Genomic DNA, 22,094 nt, shown 5'->3' with positions numbered 1-22,094 from the left:
TGGAGAGGTGTAGAAAGGGGATATACATTCCACATCAAGAAATATAAACATCGATCAAGGATAGATTACTTCCTGGTAGATCAACCTCTTAAGGCAGCTATACAAAATGTCCAGCACCTAGTTGCCCATCTGTCTGATCATGCAGCTGTGGTTTTGGAGCCGAGAATAGAAGCTGCTAGAAGTCTAAGAAGGTGGACATTAGATCGCTTGTTATGAAAAGATCAGGAAGTGATAACAAATTTAAGAGCTAGGGCCACTGAATTTTTTTAGATCAATATTAAGTCCACCACATTACATGTAATATGGGACTCTTTCACAGCCTTTATAAGGGGTATCTCAATCAGCCTCCAAGCTCAGAAAAACAGGGATTGTAGGAAAGTAGTTGTGGAATTACAGCAGGAGATTACTTTCTTGGAAAAAAATACTTGGGGATCAACAGGACCCGGAGGTGATAAATGAGGCCCTGTTGAAGGAGATTCAGGAACAGAAGGTCAGTTTGGCTGCTGCTGTGGAAGCTACGGTTAGGGCCTGTTGGGAGGCTAGCAAGATAGCACATTTTGAGTATAGCGAAAGTGCTGGAAAACCTCTGGCCTGGAAGAGCAAGGCAGATGCAGTAAGGAATGAAGTGAAAGAGTTAAAATGCAGGACCACTGGGAAAAGATTAGGGGAGACGAAGGAGGTGCAAGAGGCCTTCCTAGACTTTTTTGGGACTATGTATACAGAGGATTCGAAGACAACAAAGGACAAGGTTAATGAATGGCTGGAGGGACTGGCAGTGTTAAAACTCTTGGAAGAGAAGAAGGAGGTAATAATTTTGGAGGAGGTGTGGCAGACGATTAGTTAGCGCAATAAAGGGAAGGCGGCAGGGCCTGATGGGTTGCCAAATGCTTTACCAGATGCAAAAGCATGTAATAAGTCCGGTTTTGACTTAGCTTTTTATTGGAAATTTTCAAGAAGGAGTCCCTCTCCCGAAATCTTGGGAAGAGAATGTGATTACGCTGATTCTAAAACAAGAAAAAGGCCCCTTAATTTAGAGTCATATAGGCTGATTTCTTTGTTAGATAACGATTATAAGTTATTTACACACATTTTGGCCAATAGGCTGAGTAAAGTTGTTGCAGGATTGATACTAGAAGACCGAAACGATTTTTTAAAAGGGAGATATATGCACGATTTAACTCGTGAGTTAATAGGGGTCATCGACTTGGCAGGTGCAAAAAAGGCCCCCCTTGCTATAATAACATTGGATGACACTAAGGCTATTGACAAGGTGAATTGACAATATCTGAATACCCTTGTTCGCCTTTATAATCTGGGAGACAATTTTTGTAGGGTAATACGGCAAATCTATAAGGCCCCTTCAGCTAGAATTCTGCCGAATGGAAACTTAACAGCAAGTTTTAAGATAACAAGAAGAACCAGACAGGGTTGCTCCCTCTCTCCTTTATTATTCAATCTATAGATTGAGCCGTTGGCGGAGAAGATTAGGAGAGAGCAGTCAATTAAACCTTTCACTTATGGGGGTTGGGAAAAGAAAATATCATTGTATGCAGATGATGTGATGATTTAAGCAATTGATTTAACTCCTACCTTACCTAGCCTAGATCATGTAATAGCAGCTTTTGGGCAAGTGTCGGGCTATGAGGTAAATTTGTCAAAAGCAGAGATTATGGTGTGTAATATGGAGAGAGGACATAGTTTTTTAAAAAGGGAATTACAATGTCTAGCTATTAAGATTTGTTGTTCTATGGAGAAAATTGCTGAAATAAAATTTAACAGGGCTATAAAAAGAGACAAACAGATTGCTACTAAACTAGTCTCACCTACCTTTAACACTGTTTGGAAGAGCTAATTTTATAAAAATGTCCATCCTTCTAAAATTTACCTTTTTATTTAGCATGATCTTGCTGCACTCTAGGAGCACCTGGTTGCAAAAACTACATGGAAAACCAGACTCATATGTTTTGGCATCTAAGAGTGCTAGAATTGCAAGAAGGATGCTGAGGAGGAACTATTGATAAAGGAAGCATCGCCTCCTGGATTTTCAGTTCTGTGCCTGGGCTTTCCAACTAAAAAACATAAGGGCTTTATTGCCCGATAGTAATAGGTCTGGGGGAGATCAATTAAGGGAAACTCTGCTTAATTCACGTATACCTTTGTTGATCTGAACTTTTTTAAAAAGGTGAGGCTGAAAGTCCTACAGGCTGCTGCCAGGTTGTGGGTTCAGATCAGGAGAGAAAAAAAACTTCCACACTAAAGTAATTATGCCCCTGTTTGGGATTCCCCCAGTAATCCGAATACCTTAAAGACAGACTAGCTGTACCCTTACGAGAGACAAGTATTACAGAGTGGGGCCAGATCCTCCAAAATGGGAAACTTTTTCGGTGGGAAGAGTTCCAGACTAGGACAACTGGTGCGGTATCTAAGTTTAAATTTTATCAACTACAAGTTGGGCCCGGTCCCTGGGAGAAGAAGAGATCAACACAAATGAGTTGGAGGAGAAGTTGATCAAGGGTCCTCACCTGAAGAAGGAAGTGGTGGTCTGGTATGGGCTAATTCTCGATATCTCTGATGAAGACTTTGACCTATCCTTTTTCTTGTGGAGGAGTACTCTGCCGAATGCAAGGATCAATCGATTACGGCAAGTATCTTTTCGTTTTGTACAGCTTGGTAAAACCTGTGTATCTTAGACGAAATCACCTTTGCCCCTCCACAGTGCCTTCTGGTCTCCAAAACAACTGAGGGGTACAGAAAATACATGCTGCAAGAAATGTGGTTTACTGAAAGCAGATACCTCCATATGTTTGCGTCTGTCCCAACATTCAGGAGTTCTGAGAAGAGGTCCGTAAGGTGCTAAGTGTTGTATTCCACACTCATATGGGGGTAAGCCCAGAACTAATCATTTTTGGGTGGTCGCCAGAAGTGGGAGACCCTCAGGGTCATGACAGTAAACTGCTGTTCTATCTTATCTTATTGGGCAGAAGAGAAATATGTAAACAGTGGATATCCTCAGTTGGCCCTTACAAAGCTGAGTGGCTGAATTCAGTGATCTATGTTTGTAGAATGGAATTAAATTGCTCCTGCGCAAAAAAAAGCAGAGAAACTGTTGGCCCCCCTGACAAGGTGGCTAGCAGGAGAAAAGTATGTGTAACTCTAAAGGGTCAAAAACAGTGGCTCTGTACAGGATGGTCCATTAAGATGGTTCAATGATTAAAGTCACTCGGGGTCAAGATGTGATGGCGGGCTGATTTATACCCGTAAGTCGGTATCCTTAGCTGAGAATCCTTGGTCTTCTCAAGGGCGGGTTACATCAGCAGAGGAAGAGCTTGGAGATCAGTCTGGAAGTGAATAAGGCAGAGGAGGACAAAACAAAACAGTTACACACTGCCGCATGTGTTGTGTACTCGCTGTCTTCTTATTCCTTCGCATAAGATGTTAGAGCTGATTCCCATGACAGTCTCTAGTCAAAATAACATGTATGCAGGGACCCAGCGTTCTCAAACTCTGCGAAGATCCGCTGTTGAATGCTTGTTATGTCTAGTCCTGGGCTTCTGCTGCTCCAAGCAAACATCTTACATACAGAATGTGGCTACATCTTATCTAAATAATGTTTACTACTCAGGATGAGGTTGGTATTTGAGGGTCAAGCAGGAGACAAAGGACAGAGCAAAAAGCACATCTGCACTCATAGAGCGCTGTAAGGGAAAAAGGTAGTTCCCTGAATGTGAACAGTAGAAGGATACAATCATTCCAAATGAAAGAAACAGTAAAGAGGTTATGCTCCAGGGAGGGACAAGCAGAAGAACAGAATGGAAAGCCCAAAAAAGCAAATAAGAGTGACAAGAAAACACAGTCATTGATCAGAAATTGGCTGGCCATAAGTCCAGTGTACGTTTTGGTATGGTCCACATCTTTTGCAAACTGATGGCTAAATACTGCCTGTGGGTGAGATCTAAAATAAATCTAGTGTCTTTATTAATGGCCAGACACTGATAATTCCATTATATGGCAACAGCTGGTGATCTGCCATGTTTCCCTTTACCTACAGAACATATTTGTAAATTTTGAAACAGGTTCTCCTCCCAGTAGGTGCCCCTCTTTAATGTGATTGCCCATCCCTGCAAGAAATTCTGACATGTCTGACCTGAGGTAAGTTGACATAGGTACAGCAAAACAGCTTCAGAAATTTGCTGAGGGTGGCTGAACGTTGGCAGATGCTCAGTCTACCTCAGCTTCATTAGTTATGTTAAAAAAAGCCAACAAACACTCTCTCTGGTGCTGAACATAATACACAATAACACATTAATCGAGCTCCAGGCTACTGTAAACACAGTCTGTATGGGAAGATGTAGGAGGCTGGCCTGGTTTGTAGTGGGTACCTAAGGTACTTACACCTTACACCAGGTCCAGTTATCCCTTATTAGTGAAATGTAGGCAGTGTTCTAGCAGCTTAGGCTGTCTGTAGGCAGCTGTAGCAGAGCAGCTTAGGCTGAACTAGGTTACATGCAAAGCTCCTGCAATACCACTATAGTTACACAGTACTTATACACAATAAAAGACAATGCTCAGTGTTACCAAAAATAAAGGTACTTTGTTTTAGTGACACAAGGCCAAAAATATCTTAGAGATAATACTCCTTCTGGAGGTAAGTATTATACACAATAGATACACTAGAGACCAAAATCATGTAAGTAAATAGTCATAGAATAGTGCAAACAGTAGAAAATACAATATAATGCAATAGGCCTAAGGGCAACACAAACCATATACTAAGAAAGTGGAATGCGATTCACGAATTCCCCTCTAGGCAAGTGTAGTGTGTAGAGGGGCGCTGGGAGTGTGAGGAAACACCAAAGGTAAGTAAAATACCCCACCCAGAGCCCAGGAAAGTAGGAGTAAAGTACTGCAAGTTTCCTCAGTACACACTACAAGACATGATAAGAGATATTGCAAGAACCAAGCAAGACTGCAACCAACAAATGGTGGATTCCTGGACCGAAGACCTGTGAAGAGAGGAGACCAAGTCCAGAGGTCGCAGAAGATTCCAGGAATGACAGGGGCCCCTGCCAACCTAGAAGATGGTGCAAAAGAGGATTCTCCGGTTAGAAGAAGTCGGTAGAAGAGCACCAAAGAAGATGGCTGTGGGTTCCTGAGTGGTACAGGAGATGTCCCACGTCGAGATGTTGGATGCAGGCTGTTTGCGTCGCTGGATTCGTCCAACAAGCCTTGGTTCAAGTAAGGTCGTGGTTTGCGTCAAAATGGTGCTGCCTGGACCCAGGAGGGACCTGGGGGCCTCAACTCGGACTGAGGAGGCAGAGGGGGCTCCCAACACTGGAGAGAGCCCACAGATGGCCAGGAAGCACCCACGGGATTCCCAGGACACGGGGACAAAGAAGATGCAAAGTGCAGTTGGTGCAGCACAACAAAAAAAGTCCCACACCCACTCAGCGAGGAGAACAACTCAGTGAGTTATGCGTCGCAGGATGGAGTGCTGGGGACCTGGGCTACACTGTGCATGAAGGATTCTTGGAAGAAGTGCACAGAAGCCCAAGGAGCTGGAGATGACGTGGTGCACAGGGGTACTGTTGCAAACCGGGAAGGCAAGCTCTTACCTCCACCAAACTTGGACAGCTTGACCTTAGGGCAGTCTGAGTCGTGTTGGTCCACCACCTGTGTTCCAGGGAGCACACTCGTCATCAGGAGAGGAGTCCCAGAGAACCATTTGTCGTCTTAGAAGGTGCCTGCAGGAGCAGGAAAGTGACTCCATCACTCCACGGGAGATTCCTTGGGTTCTTCTGTTGCAGGGTGAAGACAGGGAGCCCTCAGAGCATGCACACCTAGAAACTGTTGCAAGTGCTGGTTGGAGCTGAAGTTGCAGGTCACAAGAGTCATCCTGGATACTTTGTTGCAGTTACAGCGGTTCCTGGAGCAGTCTGCGGTTGATAAGACTGTCAGAAACTGAAGCAGAGGATGTAGAGGATTCCTGGAGGAGTCTTGCAAACTGAATCTGAAGAGAAACCCCCAGGAAAGACCCTAATTTAGCCCAGAGAGGGGGATTGGCTACCTACCCTGGTATGCACCTATCAGAAGGGGTCTCTGACGTCACCTGCTGGCACTGGCCAATCAGAGATCTCCAGAGTGTCCCCACACCTTGGAAAACAAGATGGCTAATGCTGGAGGAGCTCTGGGCACCACCCCTTGGGTGGTGATGGACAGGGGAGTGGTCACTCCCATTTCCTTTGTCCAGTTGTGTGCCAGAGCAGGGACAGGGGGTGCCTGAACCGGTGTAGACTGGCTTTTACAAGGAGAGCACCATCTGTGCCCTTCAAAGCATTTCCAGGGGCTCTGGCTACCACTCCCAAGCCTGTAACACCTATTTCTAAAGGGAGAGGGTGTAACATCCTCCTCCCAAAGGAAATGCATTGATCTGCCTTCCTGGGACTGAGCTGCTCAGACCCCAGGAGGGCAAAAACCTGTCTGTGAGGTGGCAGCAGCTGTAGCTGCAGTGCAAGCCTCAGAGAGCTGGTTTGGCAGTACTGGGGACCCATGACGGAGCCCCAGGATGCATGGGATTGGCCCCCCAATACCCGATTTGGAATGGGGGGACAATTCCATGATCTTAGACACCTCACATGGCCATATTTGGAGTTGACATTGTGAAGCTACATATAGGTATTGACCTATATGTAGTGCACACGTGTAATGGTATCACCGCACTCACGAAGTCCGAGGAATGGGCCCTGGACAGTGTGGGGGCACCTTTGCTACTGCAAGGGTGCCCTCATACTTAGTAACTTTGCACTTAGCCTTCAGTAAATGAAGGTTAGACATATAGGTGACTTATAAGTTACTTAAGTGCAGTGAAAATGGCTGTGAAATAGTGTGTTCACTATTTCACTCAGGCTGCAGTGGCAATCCTGAAGAAAGGTTTGTATGAGCTCCTTATGGGTGGCAAAAGAAATACTGCATGGCATAATGATCTCCTGGAACCCCAATTCCCTGGGTACCTAAGTACCATATACTAGGGACTTATAAAGGGGGTCCAGTGTGTCAATTGGAATTGGAATATTAAGTCACTAAACTATAGTGACTCATTTGGAAGAGGAGAGAGCATAAGCACTGGAGTTCTGGTTAGCAGAACTTCAGTGACACAGTTAAGCACTACTGAAAACACACACATAGGCCACAAACTGTGAGCACTGGGGTCCTGGCTAGCAGGATCCCAGTGAGACAGTAAAAACATACTGACACACACTCACAAAAAGCCCTTAAGTGGGGGTAACCATGCTAGAAAGAGGCTACTTTCTCACAGAAAGTAAATCGTTTCAAAGTGCAATGAGGTCATAATGGCAACAGAGTGATATTTCATTTCACAAATCATGTTCACTGCCTCACCCATTACATAAAATGCACTCAAGTTTTGTCCAACCTATTTTTTATGAGCTCCTGTGCACATACATTGACCAATTTGTTCATTCAGTAATTCACTATATACCTTCTGCCTACATTCAATTTTTAATCTCTTATTTTATTTGCTAACGCATGAATTAACAAACTCATTAATGTATTCACATATTCATTCATTAATTATTTGTTCATTCAGTAATTCACTATAAACCTTCTGCCTACATTTAATTATAAATCCCTCATTTTATTTGCTAACGGATTAATAAATAAACTCATTAATGTATTCAAATATTCATTTATTAATTAACTATTTCATACCCTCATTCCCTGATTTATTTGATCAATTATTCCCCGATACATTCACTCTATTCTTAATTTCATTATGTACAAACTCACCTTTATGCATTACCTCTTTCATTCAACGGTTCATTAACACAGTCATTGATAGGTTTTTACCAGTAACTCATTAATTTATTCACCCATTTGTTCATCAGTCTCATGTATTCACTATTATGCTTATTGACTGAGTCGTTTATTCAATGATTCGCCATCTTGCTCATATATTTATTCACATTGCCTGTCAACGAATTGACTGTCGGAGGCATACTTTAATTCACTAACTCTTACGCGGATTCACTATGGCGTACATTATTTCACTATCTTAGACAAACTTAATTTTCGTTTATCAGTCACACATTAGTTCACACTCAGTCATACAATTTGCCAACATGAACACACACACACATATATATGTGTGTGTGTGTGTGTGTATATATATATATATATATATATATATATATATACGTATATGTATATATATATATACATATACGTATATATGTATATATATGTATGTGTAATCGGTATCTTAGACATGTACATGTATTGACTGTCTCAATCACACCTCTGCATTTATTCACTGATCAGTTATAGTCATACATTTGTGTTTATTCACTATATTAGTCATATGTTTACTTTTATTCACTAGGTCAGTCATACATTTTCGCACTATCTCAATCATATATTCATTAACTTTCCTAATCATATATTTAAATGCAATCACTATCTCTGGAATATATGTACTCACTATCAGGCATGCATTTAGTCACTATCTCCTTCACACATTTAAATGTACTCACTAGCTCAGCCATACAGTTATTCACCATCTCCGTCATAAATGTACATTTGTTCACTATCGCTGTTATACTTTTTATTCGCTGTCTCAGTCAAACATATATACACAGACACACTACTTTAGTTATTCGCGGAGGCATTCATTTGTCGTTTCACCGGTTGATGTGTGTATTTAGGCAGCCCAGTCTATATACACTAACTCGTTACTTCACGTTTACACCATTTTGGCATGCTTACAATTACTTTTTCCACGGCAGCGCATCATATTGGGCCTCCATTGGTCGTGTTATCGCGCGAGTGCGTACGCGATGACCTCACAGCTGTGCCCCTCACGGCACACAGATGGCGCACGTCTGCCAGAAACTGTCTCTGGGAAACAGGGCATAACGAGTCCAACAGCCGGTGCCTAACGAGGTCGGTGGCGCCCGCCACTTTTCATTTTGGGGGCTGGCCCTTTAGGCTGCTGGCGGACTTGCCTGAGTATGACGAAGTATGGTGAAATGGACTGGGAAGGTACTTCGGGTCCATGCGTGTCCCTGTGATCTTCGGTCTGTACATGGAGCCGCTGGGGGGTTAGGCTGGCATCTCCACCTGAAATGGGGCTTCCGCGAATCAAAATAAAAAGAAAAGGAGGCAGGCCTTCTTCCACGCCTCAACCTAAGGAACAATCTCCCCAGCTTCCACAATCCTGATTTTTAAGAAGGATCTTAAAATTCCTCTTCATTTGCCCAATTTCCATCCTTTCTGATTCTCAGCCGGAGGTGGGGGAAGGTGTTAGGGGTGCTTGAGTGAATGGCATGCCCTGGTATGAGAGACAGTGTTTGTAAAGCGCAGTATTGCCAGTTCTTTGTCCATTGGTGTTGAACGGGCGGAAAGTCTTTAATTTATTCCGTGCCTCTCAGCTTCACCGCATAGAGTTATCTTCGACAGATTGTTTCATTTCTCTGTTCCTCACGATAGAAAGATAGAAAAACTGAAAATCTACTAATTCAAGTTAAAAGTGAGACATGAAAAATCGGATATCTAAATGCACAATTCACCTGAGTATTTCAACTGCAGTGGGGGATAGTCAAAGAAGATGCCACGGATGGTCTTAGGCCTGCCTACGCTCACCCCACACCCTGCAGACACTGAACCTACCCGCTAAATGCACCCAAATGCCCAGAGGGGATTATCTCATAGTGTACATGCAGTGCGGGTGGCGCAAGGGAGCATGAGAGTGGAGTCAAACGTGTGGCTAAAAAAATGAATTATTCAGTCAGCTTTTTTGGTCTTTCACCCCCAGGTAGCTACATTTAAAGTAACATGCAGCTTAAATGAGAAATAAATGAATAAATTTGTTACTCATTGGGAAATGCACTATAGTACATTATGAGCCACATGCACGATTGCAACATTTTGTGGGTTCCTAATTGTGACTTTTTGTGACTCGCAATTAGGAACTCGCAAAATGCAATGTACTATTGTGTGTTGAACAATTAGCAACTCCCAAATGGGGAGCAAGAGACCTGCCTCATAATTATTCATGAGGCAGGTCGCAATTTGCGACCCACTGGGAATGGCACGCACTCACAGGGATGGAGGCCTGCTGGGGTCAGCAGTCCACCATGCCTGTGATTGCTTTTTAAATAAAGCATTTTTTTCTTTTCTTTTTGTAGTGATGCCTGTTTTCCTTACAGGAAAACACAATGCATTACAAAAATAAAAAGTTTTGTTTTCATTCTTTAAGAGCAGTGGTCCCTAGGACCACTGCCTGCTCTTAAAGAAAGTTGGCGCCCACATTCACAAAGGGGAAGGGGTCACTTGGGGATCCCTTCTTGTTTTTGTGAATGGGTTAACATCTCTTTCAAGGTGTTGGTAAAAGGTAAATGTATTGCGACCACATTGCGGTCACACAACATTCATACATGGCCCTGCAACTCGCTATTAATAAGGGACGCCCTTAACACGCCCCTTCAAATACTGACTCGCAAAATAGGGTTGAAATGGCAAAAGGCAATCTAGCATTCACAAATGGCCCAATTCACTGTTTGAGAACGTTGAATACTTTTGTACATGTGGCCCGCTGAGGCCACTATCAGTTAATGCAAAGCAGAGTCTGTTTGTAACCAGAAAGCCACAGAATTAAGGGCCCAGTGTGCGACATGATTTTGGCCTTTTCTAATGATTGGCCTCGAATGATTGAAACATTTAAAGCCAGTACTGGCTCCAAAGTATCCTTTTACATTTGCAGATTAACTTGTAGTGCATATTTGCATTTCTTTCAGGCAAGCAGGCACCCTGGCAGGAAGATTTGTTTAGCTGTCTCCTCGGCCACAGGAGACTTCCTGAATGACACTTCAGCTGAGGCATTTAAACTGTAGGAATTAACCATCCCGGGACGGCTGTCCTTTTACAAAAATCTTAAAAGTACAGGCACGTGGTGCCCCTCCGATCCTTCCTAATCCGATCACTGCATTATTCAAAACTCACCTCTCTCCCTGGCACCATTGTTTCACTTGCCCAGAAGTACCTAAAATTCAGAACCTAGAACCAAAATAGACTGTTTCCCAGACCCAAACCCTCCTTTTTAATACCCATGTCACTCCAGAGGAAAGGCCCTGAAGAACCCAGAGGGCAGTGTGCAGTGTATTTAAAGAGTAGGACTTGTACTTTTAAATTGTACGTGTCCTGCAAGAGAAAACTCTTAAATTTGTATTTTACCATTGCAAGCTCTGCATCTCCCACAAGATAACATCAAAGTTACCTTATTGCATTTAATAAGCTGTAATTTCCAATTGGGAAAAGATAAACAGTTGATGTTTGGTATCTTTGAAAATGTAATAAAAATCAGCTTTTATGGTGAGGTCAGATTTTTGTTTACAGTTTTGAAACTGCAGCTTTTAGAAAGTTGGCATTTTCCTGCCTTAGCCACTTAGTGTTTGTAGCATGTCTCTGGGTCACATGAGGGGGTGTAGTTGCCAGATGGTCTTTGTGTATTCCTCCTGGAACATCACACACAACAGAGAGCATAGGTGTGCCTGGATAGCCCATCACTGGCAGGGTGGAATTATTCACAGCCCCACCTATACCTCAATAGGCCATGTCCTGCCTTCACACAAAGGATAGCATACCCTCTGAAGTTAGTCTGGAACTAGGACAGGGGAAGCAGGAAAACTGTGGCCTTCAAAGAGAAACCTCTAGACGTTTCTTCCACTTCAAAAGAGGCAGCAGATATAAATAATGAACCTCAGACACAAACTCTTGAGTACACTCCTGTGCTGCCTTGCTGCCAGAAGGAATACCACTCTGCTGCCCTGTTATGTGCCGGTCTGGTGACTGCTGCCCTGCATGCTGAGTGGGAAGATTTGACCAGCACTCTTCATCCCATGCTGAAGTGACTCCAAGGTTCAGTCAGCTGACCTCCTGTTGTGAGCTACACGGATATAACAAGCTTTAGAGGCTCCCTGCAATGCTCCATCTGATCTGCTGCCTGGACCTGCCTGAGCCCTACAGGCCTGTCCTGGAGTGGATTCTTGACCCCCAAGTGGTGCCCCACAGGTTCAGGATCCTTGGTGTGGTCTCAGTTGAGCTCCCCAGAAGTTTCTGAGCTCTACACAAATGCGAACAGGCCTCTTGGTTAAAACCTTGCCCCTCGTACCCATAACCAACACGAAGTTCCTGCAACACAAAGTTCTGGCAAACCAACTCTTCGCATTATAGCATCAACAACCACAGTGACCACCAATGCGAAGTTCCAGCCACGACCATCTGCAATGCAGAAAGGATTTTTGCCTACAGCAAAGGCTGTCTGTGACATCCAGACATTTCTTTGCACTCTCCGACGGACACCTGCAATGCTCTCCCTGCTCTTTGTAGCCCCCTTCTGCCGCAAATTAAACTCTTGCCGGTGGACTGAGAAGGTAACTCTTTCAGAAGGACTAACCTGGTCCCTGTATCCAACCGACACTCCATTGTGGTCCGCCTGAACTTGTGACTTTCTCCTGGTCTTGCATGGCCAGACAGGCATTAGAAACGCTTTGCGCTTTTAGGGGCTTTTTTCATCTTCATCTTTAAAATTCCATATCTCCTGTTCTACCACTTGGAGTTTTGTCATTTTGGGACTTTTCTTGTGTTGTGTTTTCACTTTATTACTGTTTGAGTTGTTGCGAAAGTACTTTATACATTGCCTCTAAGTTAAGCCTGACTTCTCTGTGCCAGAGCATAGGTTAATTTGTGATTGCTTGTGACTTCACCCTGACAAGGATTGTGGTTCCTGCTTGAAGAGGGTTTCACCCCAAACCACAAACTCAGTTTCAGACAGGTGCACTTTTAAATAATTAATCTGCACTGTTACAAATGACATATGCTATAAAGATATTTCTATGTACCACTGAAGAATTCCACCCAACTTTAGAATTATTTCTGTGTATTGTTAGAGAATGTTGAGGGTTGTGGGGGCACTGTCAAAGAATGGGATGAACATTTTATCACTTTCTGTGCACTGTTAGGGAATGTTGAGGATTGTGGTGCACTGTTAAACAATTAGATGCATGTTTCATTTCCGAGCACTGTTAAAGAATGTTGAGCACTTAAGGTAATATATACCCCCTAAATAACAAAGTGCAGTTTGAAATTATTTCAGTGCACTAATAAAGAACCACATCCACTTCAAAGTGATTTACGTACAATTTTAATGGATTTTGAGCATCTTCAAATGGTGTACCAGCCTTTTCATGGAATGAGATGAACGTGACTGATCTCTCTGCACTACTAGAGGATGAGGTGCTCTCTCAAATGATCTCTTTACGCTATCAAAGAATGCAGGACGCTGTTAAATGATTTCTACATGAACGTTATGTATTTTACAATAATTCATATGCTCAGATAGAATATGTCTGCAAAATTAAAGAAAGTTGCACATTTAGGAATGTTCAGCATGTTATGATATTTTCTGTACAGAATACTGATTGCTATAAAATATTCCTGGGGACTTAGAAAGATTTCTGCACATTGCTAAAGAATACTAAGCATTTTAACCTGGTTTCTGTGTACTGTAAAATGCTGAACACTTTAAAAACTCTGCGGGCTGTTTAAAATTGCTACACACTTTATGTCAGACCTGCTTCAGGACCCACAGTGCCCACTGTGGCTGCTGGACCTCAAACCTGGTGGTTGAGGTCAATTGCCAATGGTGTCCTCTGTTCCCACTATGGCTCTGCATACTGGGCAATTACAACCCCTTCTGCATTTTACCCTCAGGTAGGGAGAATAAGCAGGATGGGGTTTCTTAGGAAAGTAGTGTGGGGGTCAAGAGCTACAAATTCAATTACCAGAAAAAATGCTTTATTGTGTAAATGCCCTTTATTTACATAATCAAACTAAATACTACACAATCCAATTTGCAAGAGAATACATGGTTGAATCCCTGGTTGCATTCTTCACATGGGGCTACACCCACCCGCTCTAATGCCCTCTCCCAACAGGATGAAATCCGGATGCTATAAGCCCTAGTATCTAGTGGCTGAGGGATGAATTTGTTGCAAGCCAGACCTTTTGTCTACCACACCACCTCAGACAAGGATCATCCGTAAGCAAATCAGCTTTGGGGCTACTTAAATAGGAACAGTCCAGCCCGAACTGCCAGGCCAAATCTCAGCTGAAAGGGAACACAGGAATCAGCATTATGCAAATCAGCCTGGGTCCTACTCCAGTAGGAACAATCCAGACCAAACTGCCAGGCCAGATCTTTTCTGAAAGAAAACACAAGCAACCCAGACCAGTTTTGGCCTATTTGGGCCTCGTCAGTAGGATTCATCTTGAATCGTGTGACACAATAACCTACATGTGGACTTACCCGTTGCACTTAGGGTTTCACACTGGGAAAAATAAAAAAGTGATGGGTGGGATGTTTGAGTTATTTTCAGCCAGTGGTCACTCAGGCCACAGCCCAGTCCAATGTTTTTGCCCACCATGCCACCAAAAGTGGTGGTTGAATTTGTTTGTCAATGGTGCCTTGGGGTCTGTCAGAAAACTGGGCAAAGTTCACCTCTTTCTTCACTTAGCTCTCAGGGTAGCGAGAGGAGCAGCCACAGACTTCTCAGGGAGGTTTTGTGGGGTGGCAAGAGCTCAGAACTAAAAAATTAACCAACAGACACACAACTTCAACCTCCAACCCAGTGTTTGATTTAGTATAATCAAGTACTTTAGGTATACAGCAGAAGTAAAGACTACATTTGTATTTCCTTAAAATTGCCTTTTCTTAAAACTGGTTTTCCATTATTTGGTTTCCTTAAGTGTGGTTTCGCATTTTTTTGTTTTTCCATTAACTCACATACTTCAGGCAGTGGCATCTTCAACAAAAATATGATTCTGCAGATTTGTTCTGTAAGACGCCCTTCCCATTCACCCACCCAGGGCATTACTTTATTGCAGCACTTTTGTTATCCTATATGACAAATTTAGTGCTGCCTTTAAAGCAGGTTTAATACAAAGGCCTTGTGTCCAGATTTGGTGTCTTGTAGTTTTAGACAGATTTGTGGCCCTTTACCACTGTGGTTCTGCCATTTGCTTGCTTCCTGTATTTTATGCATCTCACTCTTACCTGCTAGGCAACCTCAAGCCATGGATTGCTTTTCCTTTTTTAGAGGTACTCACAGCTTACTAAATTTTTTTATTTTGAACATATCTGCATTTTCCATAATCTCATTTTACCTATTTTAAATTCATTACATCCCTTGCTCATCTGAATGGAAGCCTAGTGTTCAATACAGCTACGAGACAGCAAGTAAATCGATGAATTTACTGTTTTACATAGCTAACAACTAACTGTCTTTCCTGTCCTAAATGTAGAAGCCTTTAAGAGAGGCACAGGCTGTTGCACGGGTAAGAAAGTGTCTGGTGGTCCAACTGTGCTGAGCAGTTATTGACTAAGAGATATTAAATAGTCTAAAGTATCAAAAGATTGTAAATAAAGTGATATTACTCAATCAAAACCTAACCTTTCAACTCAAGTATTTGTTCTCATCAAGGACAAAAAGCTCACTATTAGAAGCAATGATCAGATTGCCCAACATTTGATGCTCTTCTGATGAGCAACTTTCAACGCTACTCCTGATGAAGGGCCAAATGTATCAACATTAATAATTGCAATTTCCAAATTGTGATTATTAATCAGTTGCAATTTGGAAACTGCAATTCCTAATGTATGACTTTTGTTTTTAAAAAGAAATATCTAGTAAGTTGCAAATCGACCTATCTCATGAATATTAATAAGTAGGTTGCAATTTACGACCCACTAGGAATCAACGCCATCACAGGGATGATTGCTTGCTGTGACTAGCCGACCACCATGTCTGTGATTGCTTTTAAAAAAAGGTGTCCTTTTTTAAATGCAAGAAAAACAGGGTTGTGTTTAAGAAGAAAGGTTGTTCTTTTTTCTTTTGTTTGTTTAAGAATGGTCCCGTGGACTACTTCCTCCTCGTAAGGAAACTTTTTATTTTTTACATTCACAAAGGAAAAGGAGTCCTCAGGAGACCCGTTCCCATCCGCAAATACATTACCCCTACATTACTGTAGTCTGTAAATTATGCACAAAACATTAATACATACCAATCCGATTGGGTATTTGGCAGGGGCACCCCATATAAATACTGAATTGTATTTGCTTGTAAACCAAAATTGCGATTCAGTAACACTCTACCTAATCACAGTTTAGGGTTAATACATACCAAAATGTTTTTTTTGTGGTCACAAACAGGCCGTTACATCTGGCCCTAAATTCTCTTTTCAAGACCAGAGAAAGTGGAACAGGAGTAGCTACACTGAGAATATTTTTTTGCGCCAGCAAAATGTGTGGTTTGCCTCATGGGTCTACACTGCACACTCCCTTCTTTTTTTCTACTTGCACCACTTCATGATTTGCCCTCAACCTCGAAGTAGGAGTTATGTTCGTCAACTATACATTTGCTTTTAGAGTACATAGCATCTCAAAAAGAACACACTCAGTCTGAACCATAATATACCAAGTGTGAAACTCTGGATAAATATAGACTGGTTTGTGTAAAGATAAGAAAGACAGCTGATTAATGCAAGGTAACCTCAAGTAAGATGGACTACTCTATTAGATCACTACCCTTGAAAATACTCAATCCCTATACCACAAGATGTATCAACTGTTTAGGAAATTCATTTGGTTCATCACTGATGACGAATGTCAGATTGATCAAGTCTCCCAGACTTCCATTTCCTACCTTCAGCTTCTTAACCATGTTAGCAATATCCAAGGAAGCTAGAAGAGGAACCGTTGCTAGAGCTGTTGTATAGACAGATATTGGTTGTTGCAACAGACTACAAACATATTTAAGGAAAAGAACATAACACTCATTTTAAAGCCTTCTCGCCAAACCTCTTAGACACAATAAAAGATAACCACTTAACCAAAAGAAAGATCAGACACAACAACCGTAGCACAACATCACAAGTCAAATCAGACTGATCTGCGATATAAAGCTTGGAGAAATTTGAAAGGCGACCCCTGGGCTTTGAAAGCACAACATGGCCATATCAGTTGCAGAATGGGCACTATTCAAATGCCAGTAACATAACAAGACACTTGCACATGGTCTTGGATGTTGCTTCTTGAGTGGTCAAACTAGCACCATTTGTACTTGTATATGGCTGTTGTTAGGAAGTCTATAGCGGTTTCCAAATGACAACAATGATAAAATCAAGAGCAGCCATTGCAGCCACTACAAAAGTCCATTTGGAAGTGCCTGTGCCTATGAAAAATGTTGATTCCCAGTACAACATATGGTACCTATAAGTCTTAAATGAGATCCATGCTAGGATATCAGTATTATAAAATGCTATGCAAATGATTTCCATTGTGAATTTATTGCCAACTTGGGCCTTGTGAACATGAAAAAGGAAAGCATATTATGTACAAGTATTTAACAAATAGTAGGAAATTAACTGGGATGCTCACATTAAACAATAAAACCTATACTCTGTAAATCTACATTTGGACTTACAATCAATAAAAGCAAAATAAATATAACTCAGGGTATTTATAATATTGGCATTTCAATTGAAAGTTCATGGACATAAAGTATAGTTCAAAATGTTGTTAATTTATTTTTTTCTGGAAAAAATAGATGAGGTTTCTTAGAAAGAATTGAGCACAGTTTTGGTGCTAACATTTTAGGTTTAAGATCTGGTTAGTAGTTTCAACAAGATAACAATAGCCCACCTACAACATCTGGCCAGAGGGAAAGTTTATATTGTGAACAGCCATGGGCTAAAAGGAGAAACCATTTAATGCACATCCAGAAGATGGGTGAGGGCAAGACCAGGAAGAGCAGGAGACAGAAGGGAGAAGAGGGCACAATAGAGGAAGAAGGAGGGGATAGTAGACACCAGACCCAAAGCTGTTATGGCTGGAATTTGTAGAGGTAGAGGAGGCCCTTACCTCAAAGGCATATGGGTGTCTTGGTCTGTGTGAGTGAAACAGAGAATCCTCAGGTATAGTGGGCACAACAGTGGGCCCCAAGTCTTATCAAAAAGGGTAGAATGTGGATGATGACTGCTGTCAATTTTTTCATTCCCACCAGTCCTCAAACTTTGTGAAACTGGTCCAGATGCATGGGAACCTCATCTATATCGCACTTAGACTAGCGCAGAGGTGATCGCCCGTCCCCTGGGGGACTTAAGAGGGTATGTCAAGAGAATAGGGAGTTCTAGTAAAACATAGCCGGGGGATCGGGTATGTCTGTGTCAAACATGTCATTCATCGCAGCCAGTACCTTATTCCAAAACAAATTGAGTCTCGGACATTGCCCAAGCAAGTGAGTGAGGGTGCCAATCTGTCCACAATGACGCCAACATGCACTGTCTTTGCTCGGATTCCACTGGGCAGTCCTAGCTGGTGTGTAGTACCAATCATGAGCAATCTATAAAAGCATGTCTTTGCTCATGGTGTTGCGGGCATGGGTGCGGTGAAGGATGTAATTCCATTCTCTATCCGTGAAGAAGTGTTCACATTCCTCCTCCCAACAGCGCTGTGTGGGCGACTTTGCAGGTTTTTGTGGTGCAGTAAGTAAAGCATATATATCGGACAGGAGTTGCTTGTCGGAGGAGCCATTTTTCAAAGGAAGTGAGGGGGCAGCTAGCGTGGGGTTGAATCCAGGTTTGCATCAGCCAGTGGCGAACAGCCAGATATTGCCAGCCAACTGTCGGGGGATCTCAAAGGCCGACTGAAGCTGTGGGAAGTCAATGAGGTCACCTATCTACTTGCAACTGTCCTCCTTCCATGCCAAGAACACAGAGCTGTCTTGTGTTGTGGGGAAGTTCGGGTTTCCTAGTATCAGTGTCTACTGGGATATTGGGGAGTAGAGCCCCTGCTGAAGTTGCACCTTATCCAACACTCCTACAGTAGCACGCACCACTGGGGAGATGTATACTCCCATAAGATGATGTGGTTTTGGCAGCCAGGGCACCTTCCAAATTGGAATGCCTGTGACCGCCTGGTCGATAAATCACCAACACTTTTCAGTGGTGGACTGGGACCATTCCACCATATAGCGCAGTTGTGCTGCCTGATAGTAGCACTGTGGGTTAGGCACACCCGGATCTCCCTCTGTTTGTGAGAGATATGCTTGTGACTTAGACATCTGTGCCTTCTTGCCCTCCCAAATGAAGTCCCAAATAAGGAATTGTTGTTTATCAAGCACTCATCGAAGGCTGAAGGGGCACCGACTGCATAATGTATAACATTTTTGGTAGAAGGGTCATCTTAACTGCTGCCAGGTGGCCCAACGAGGAGAAGTTGTGGTCACTGTACGGCCCGGGGTAGGGCATATTTGAAGGCCTAAATATGTTATTTCTTGTGCAGCCCACTGAAGGGTGAAGTTGTATAAAAGTTGTGTTTTGGTGTCCTCAGAGAGGGTCAGATTAAGGTTGTAGGTTTTCTGGGCATTTGTCTTAAAGCTGAGGTTCTCCCAAAAGCCTCTAGTTCCGCCATCACCATTGTCAGGGAAGTACTGGGGCCAGACAGTGTCAAGAGGACCTTGTCCGCAGAAAGCATGATTTTATGTTCTCTACCTCCCAACCGGATACCTGCAATGCGTGGGTTCTGACATGTTTGTTCTGCTAATGGTTCCATATCGAGGGTGAATAATAGGGGCGATGGGCAGCCCCATCATGTTTCCTGGGCGATAGTGAAGGGTTCAGGTGAGATCCCATTGACCCAGACTCTAGCCGGGGGTGAAGAATAACAACACTGAATCCAGTGATGATAACGTGGACCTAGTCAAGGAAGCAGGAAGAAAGGACCAGTGGACGGTCAAAACATTTTAATGTCAAATCTAGGATGCAGAAATAAATTGGTGTGTGACTTTTGTTTTTTTATGAAAAGGTCTAAAGATCCCCTGCATCCAAATATATGCACTCTCTTGTTTTCTCCCGACTTTTCAACTCCCTTCAAAAGTAATCATATGTTTTATATCGTAATTCCAGTGAGAATAAAAAAGGTTCTTCTAGCTCTAGTTGACACTGCGAGTTTAAACAAATGATCCAAGAAGAAAGTGCATTGTGGGAGCACTGATCTTTGAATACTGACATCTGCTACTTTATAACAACAGAAAGACTACTCTGCACACCCATAGGGATGCTCATTAAAACAATTTGAGATCTGCTCTTACTTAAAGTACTCCTAGAGAAATACCAATCATCAGAGAGGTTTTAAGGCATGGACAAAGAGGGTAATCACCGGGAGCCCCCTTCTTCAAAGGGGTCCCTCTGTGAAAATGATTTTTCTCTGTCTCTTTCTCACCTCTGTCTATTTCTCAACTTCAATCACTCTCTTTATCTCTGTCCACTTCAAATTTTGTCTCTCTTTACTGAGTGTTATGTTAAGGATGTTTGAGTCTGGGGAAGAACATATTTTATTTGTTTTTTGTGTGGCCTATTTCTGGAAGTTACCCTATGTCAAACAATACTGTTTGACGTCATGCCGTCTTAAAAAAGCAGAAAATGCGTAATGAAATGCAAAGTTTTCCAAACAGTGGGCCCCAAAATATGCCTTGTCTGCAACCCCAAAAATCCTTAAGATGACACTTGCAATCATGACTATACCGCATCACCTCCCCCAACAAGAAAGGTCCAGTTCTTACCCGTTCCCATTTTCTTTCCTTGCTCAACAGGATTATGACCAATTTGGGATGCATCTGGTAGCCATCTTCACTGAAGGACAAGTTTCGGCCCTCAAAGGTCACGTTGATAAGATATCTGAAAGAAAAATACATTTTTGAATGATTTAGTATTGAATAAATGCCAGCCATTATATAAACAAACTGACAGCACCACAGAAGACTAGTGCTGCACATAGCACTACATGAACAAAATAATAATAATACTAATAATAATAACAGTGTATACATTAGACTTGCTTGTCACTTAATTGAGTGAATTGGAAACAAAATAGTAAACACCATTAGTGAAGATAACATAAGATTGGATACAATAGGATACAATAGCTCTTAAGGAAAGGTACTGTACTGAGAAATAGTAGCAAACAGCATAATATAACATCCCATTTTTTAACAAAGAATACCTCATTCCAAGTAAATTACATAACACGCAGCACAGTAAAACATGTAAAGCACACAATGCAGATAACATAATACAAATCAAAACATGTAAAATAAACACAACACAAAACAATCCAAACAAAATCAGTACAAACAAGATAATTAATAAAATACAATGCAATACAAAAATGTACAATATATATTATTCATTAAACGCAATCCAAAAGCACAATAAATAAAACAAACTATTCAAAATACAAATTACCAACAAATCACAAGAGCAGGAAACAAAACACAATATTAAGAAATTATACACAGCTACACTTCGAAATCTACATAATATACCATATAAACAATACCACAAATAATATACAACAATGCAGTATACAAATCACACAATACAGATGAAACAAAACACACTATACAGAAAAAAAAAAACTCAACATACAGTACTAATAAAAAGACAACACAAAAACATACAGTACAAACATGATAGAACACAAACATAACGCAACTCAAGACAAAACAAAAACTACAAAAAATCAATACATATTTGTTGTTGGCAATGACATAATGAACACCCCAGTAATAGGAAAATTTTCATTTAGGGCTTTTTCTTTGAAATACACTGTCATTATGTGCACCCTAAATGTTTTGCTCATGTGGTAGGCCTTCATTTTTATTTTGAATGTAAAGGTTTTTGTTTCATGCCTTCCCTGTGTAATGAGAAACATACCGTCAAAATGTACTGCTAAGCAGCACATCTTCATAAAAAACATACCACACACAAGTGGTACACCAGCACAAATAGTTATAGGATGAATAAATTGTGCGTCCCTTCTTATCTACACACCAGCCCTCCTAACCATGGAGTACATTTCATTGGAATTGACAGATATACATTTCAGACAAACACTTGGTGAATAAGATGTATGGCATGTTTAATCTTCTCCCTGGCTTGCTCTCCCTTCACTACATGTTTCAGAA

At 42.0% G+C, this 22,094-nt stretch overlaps 1 protein-coding gene across 1 annotated transcript in view; it reads right to left on the bottom strand.

Moving 5' to 3' along the window:
* GRIN2B (glutamate ionotropic receptor NMDA type subunit 2B) overlaps window positions 1-22,094 on the bottom strand; it is a 396,105-nt gene that overhangs the window by 67,334 nt on the left and 306,677 nt on the right. Inside the window, exon 5 of the mRNA XM_069231240.1 lies at window positions 20,691-20,805. Coding sequence (XP_069087341.1) covers window positions 20,691-20,805 — 115 coding nt within the window. The remainder of the gene's footprint in view (window positions 1-20,690; window positions 20,806-22,094) is intronic.

This window comes from Pleurodeles waltl, chromosome 4_2, assembly GCF_031143425.1.
Source record: "Pleurodeles waltl isolate 20211129_DDA chromosome 4_2, aPleWal1.hap1.20221129, whole genome shotgun sequence".
NCBI classification, from domain to species: domain Eukaryota; kingdom Metazoa; phylum Chordata; class Amphibia; order Caudata; family Salamandridae; genus Pleurodeles; species Pleurodeles waltl.
The sequence above is the reverse complement of the archived record's forward strand: the minus strand, read 5'-3'. Positions and strand labels throughout refer to the sequence as shown.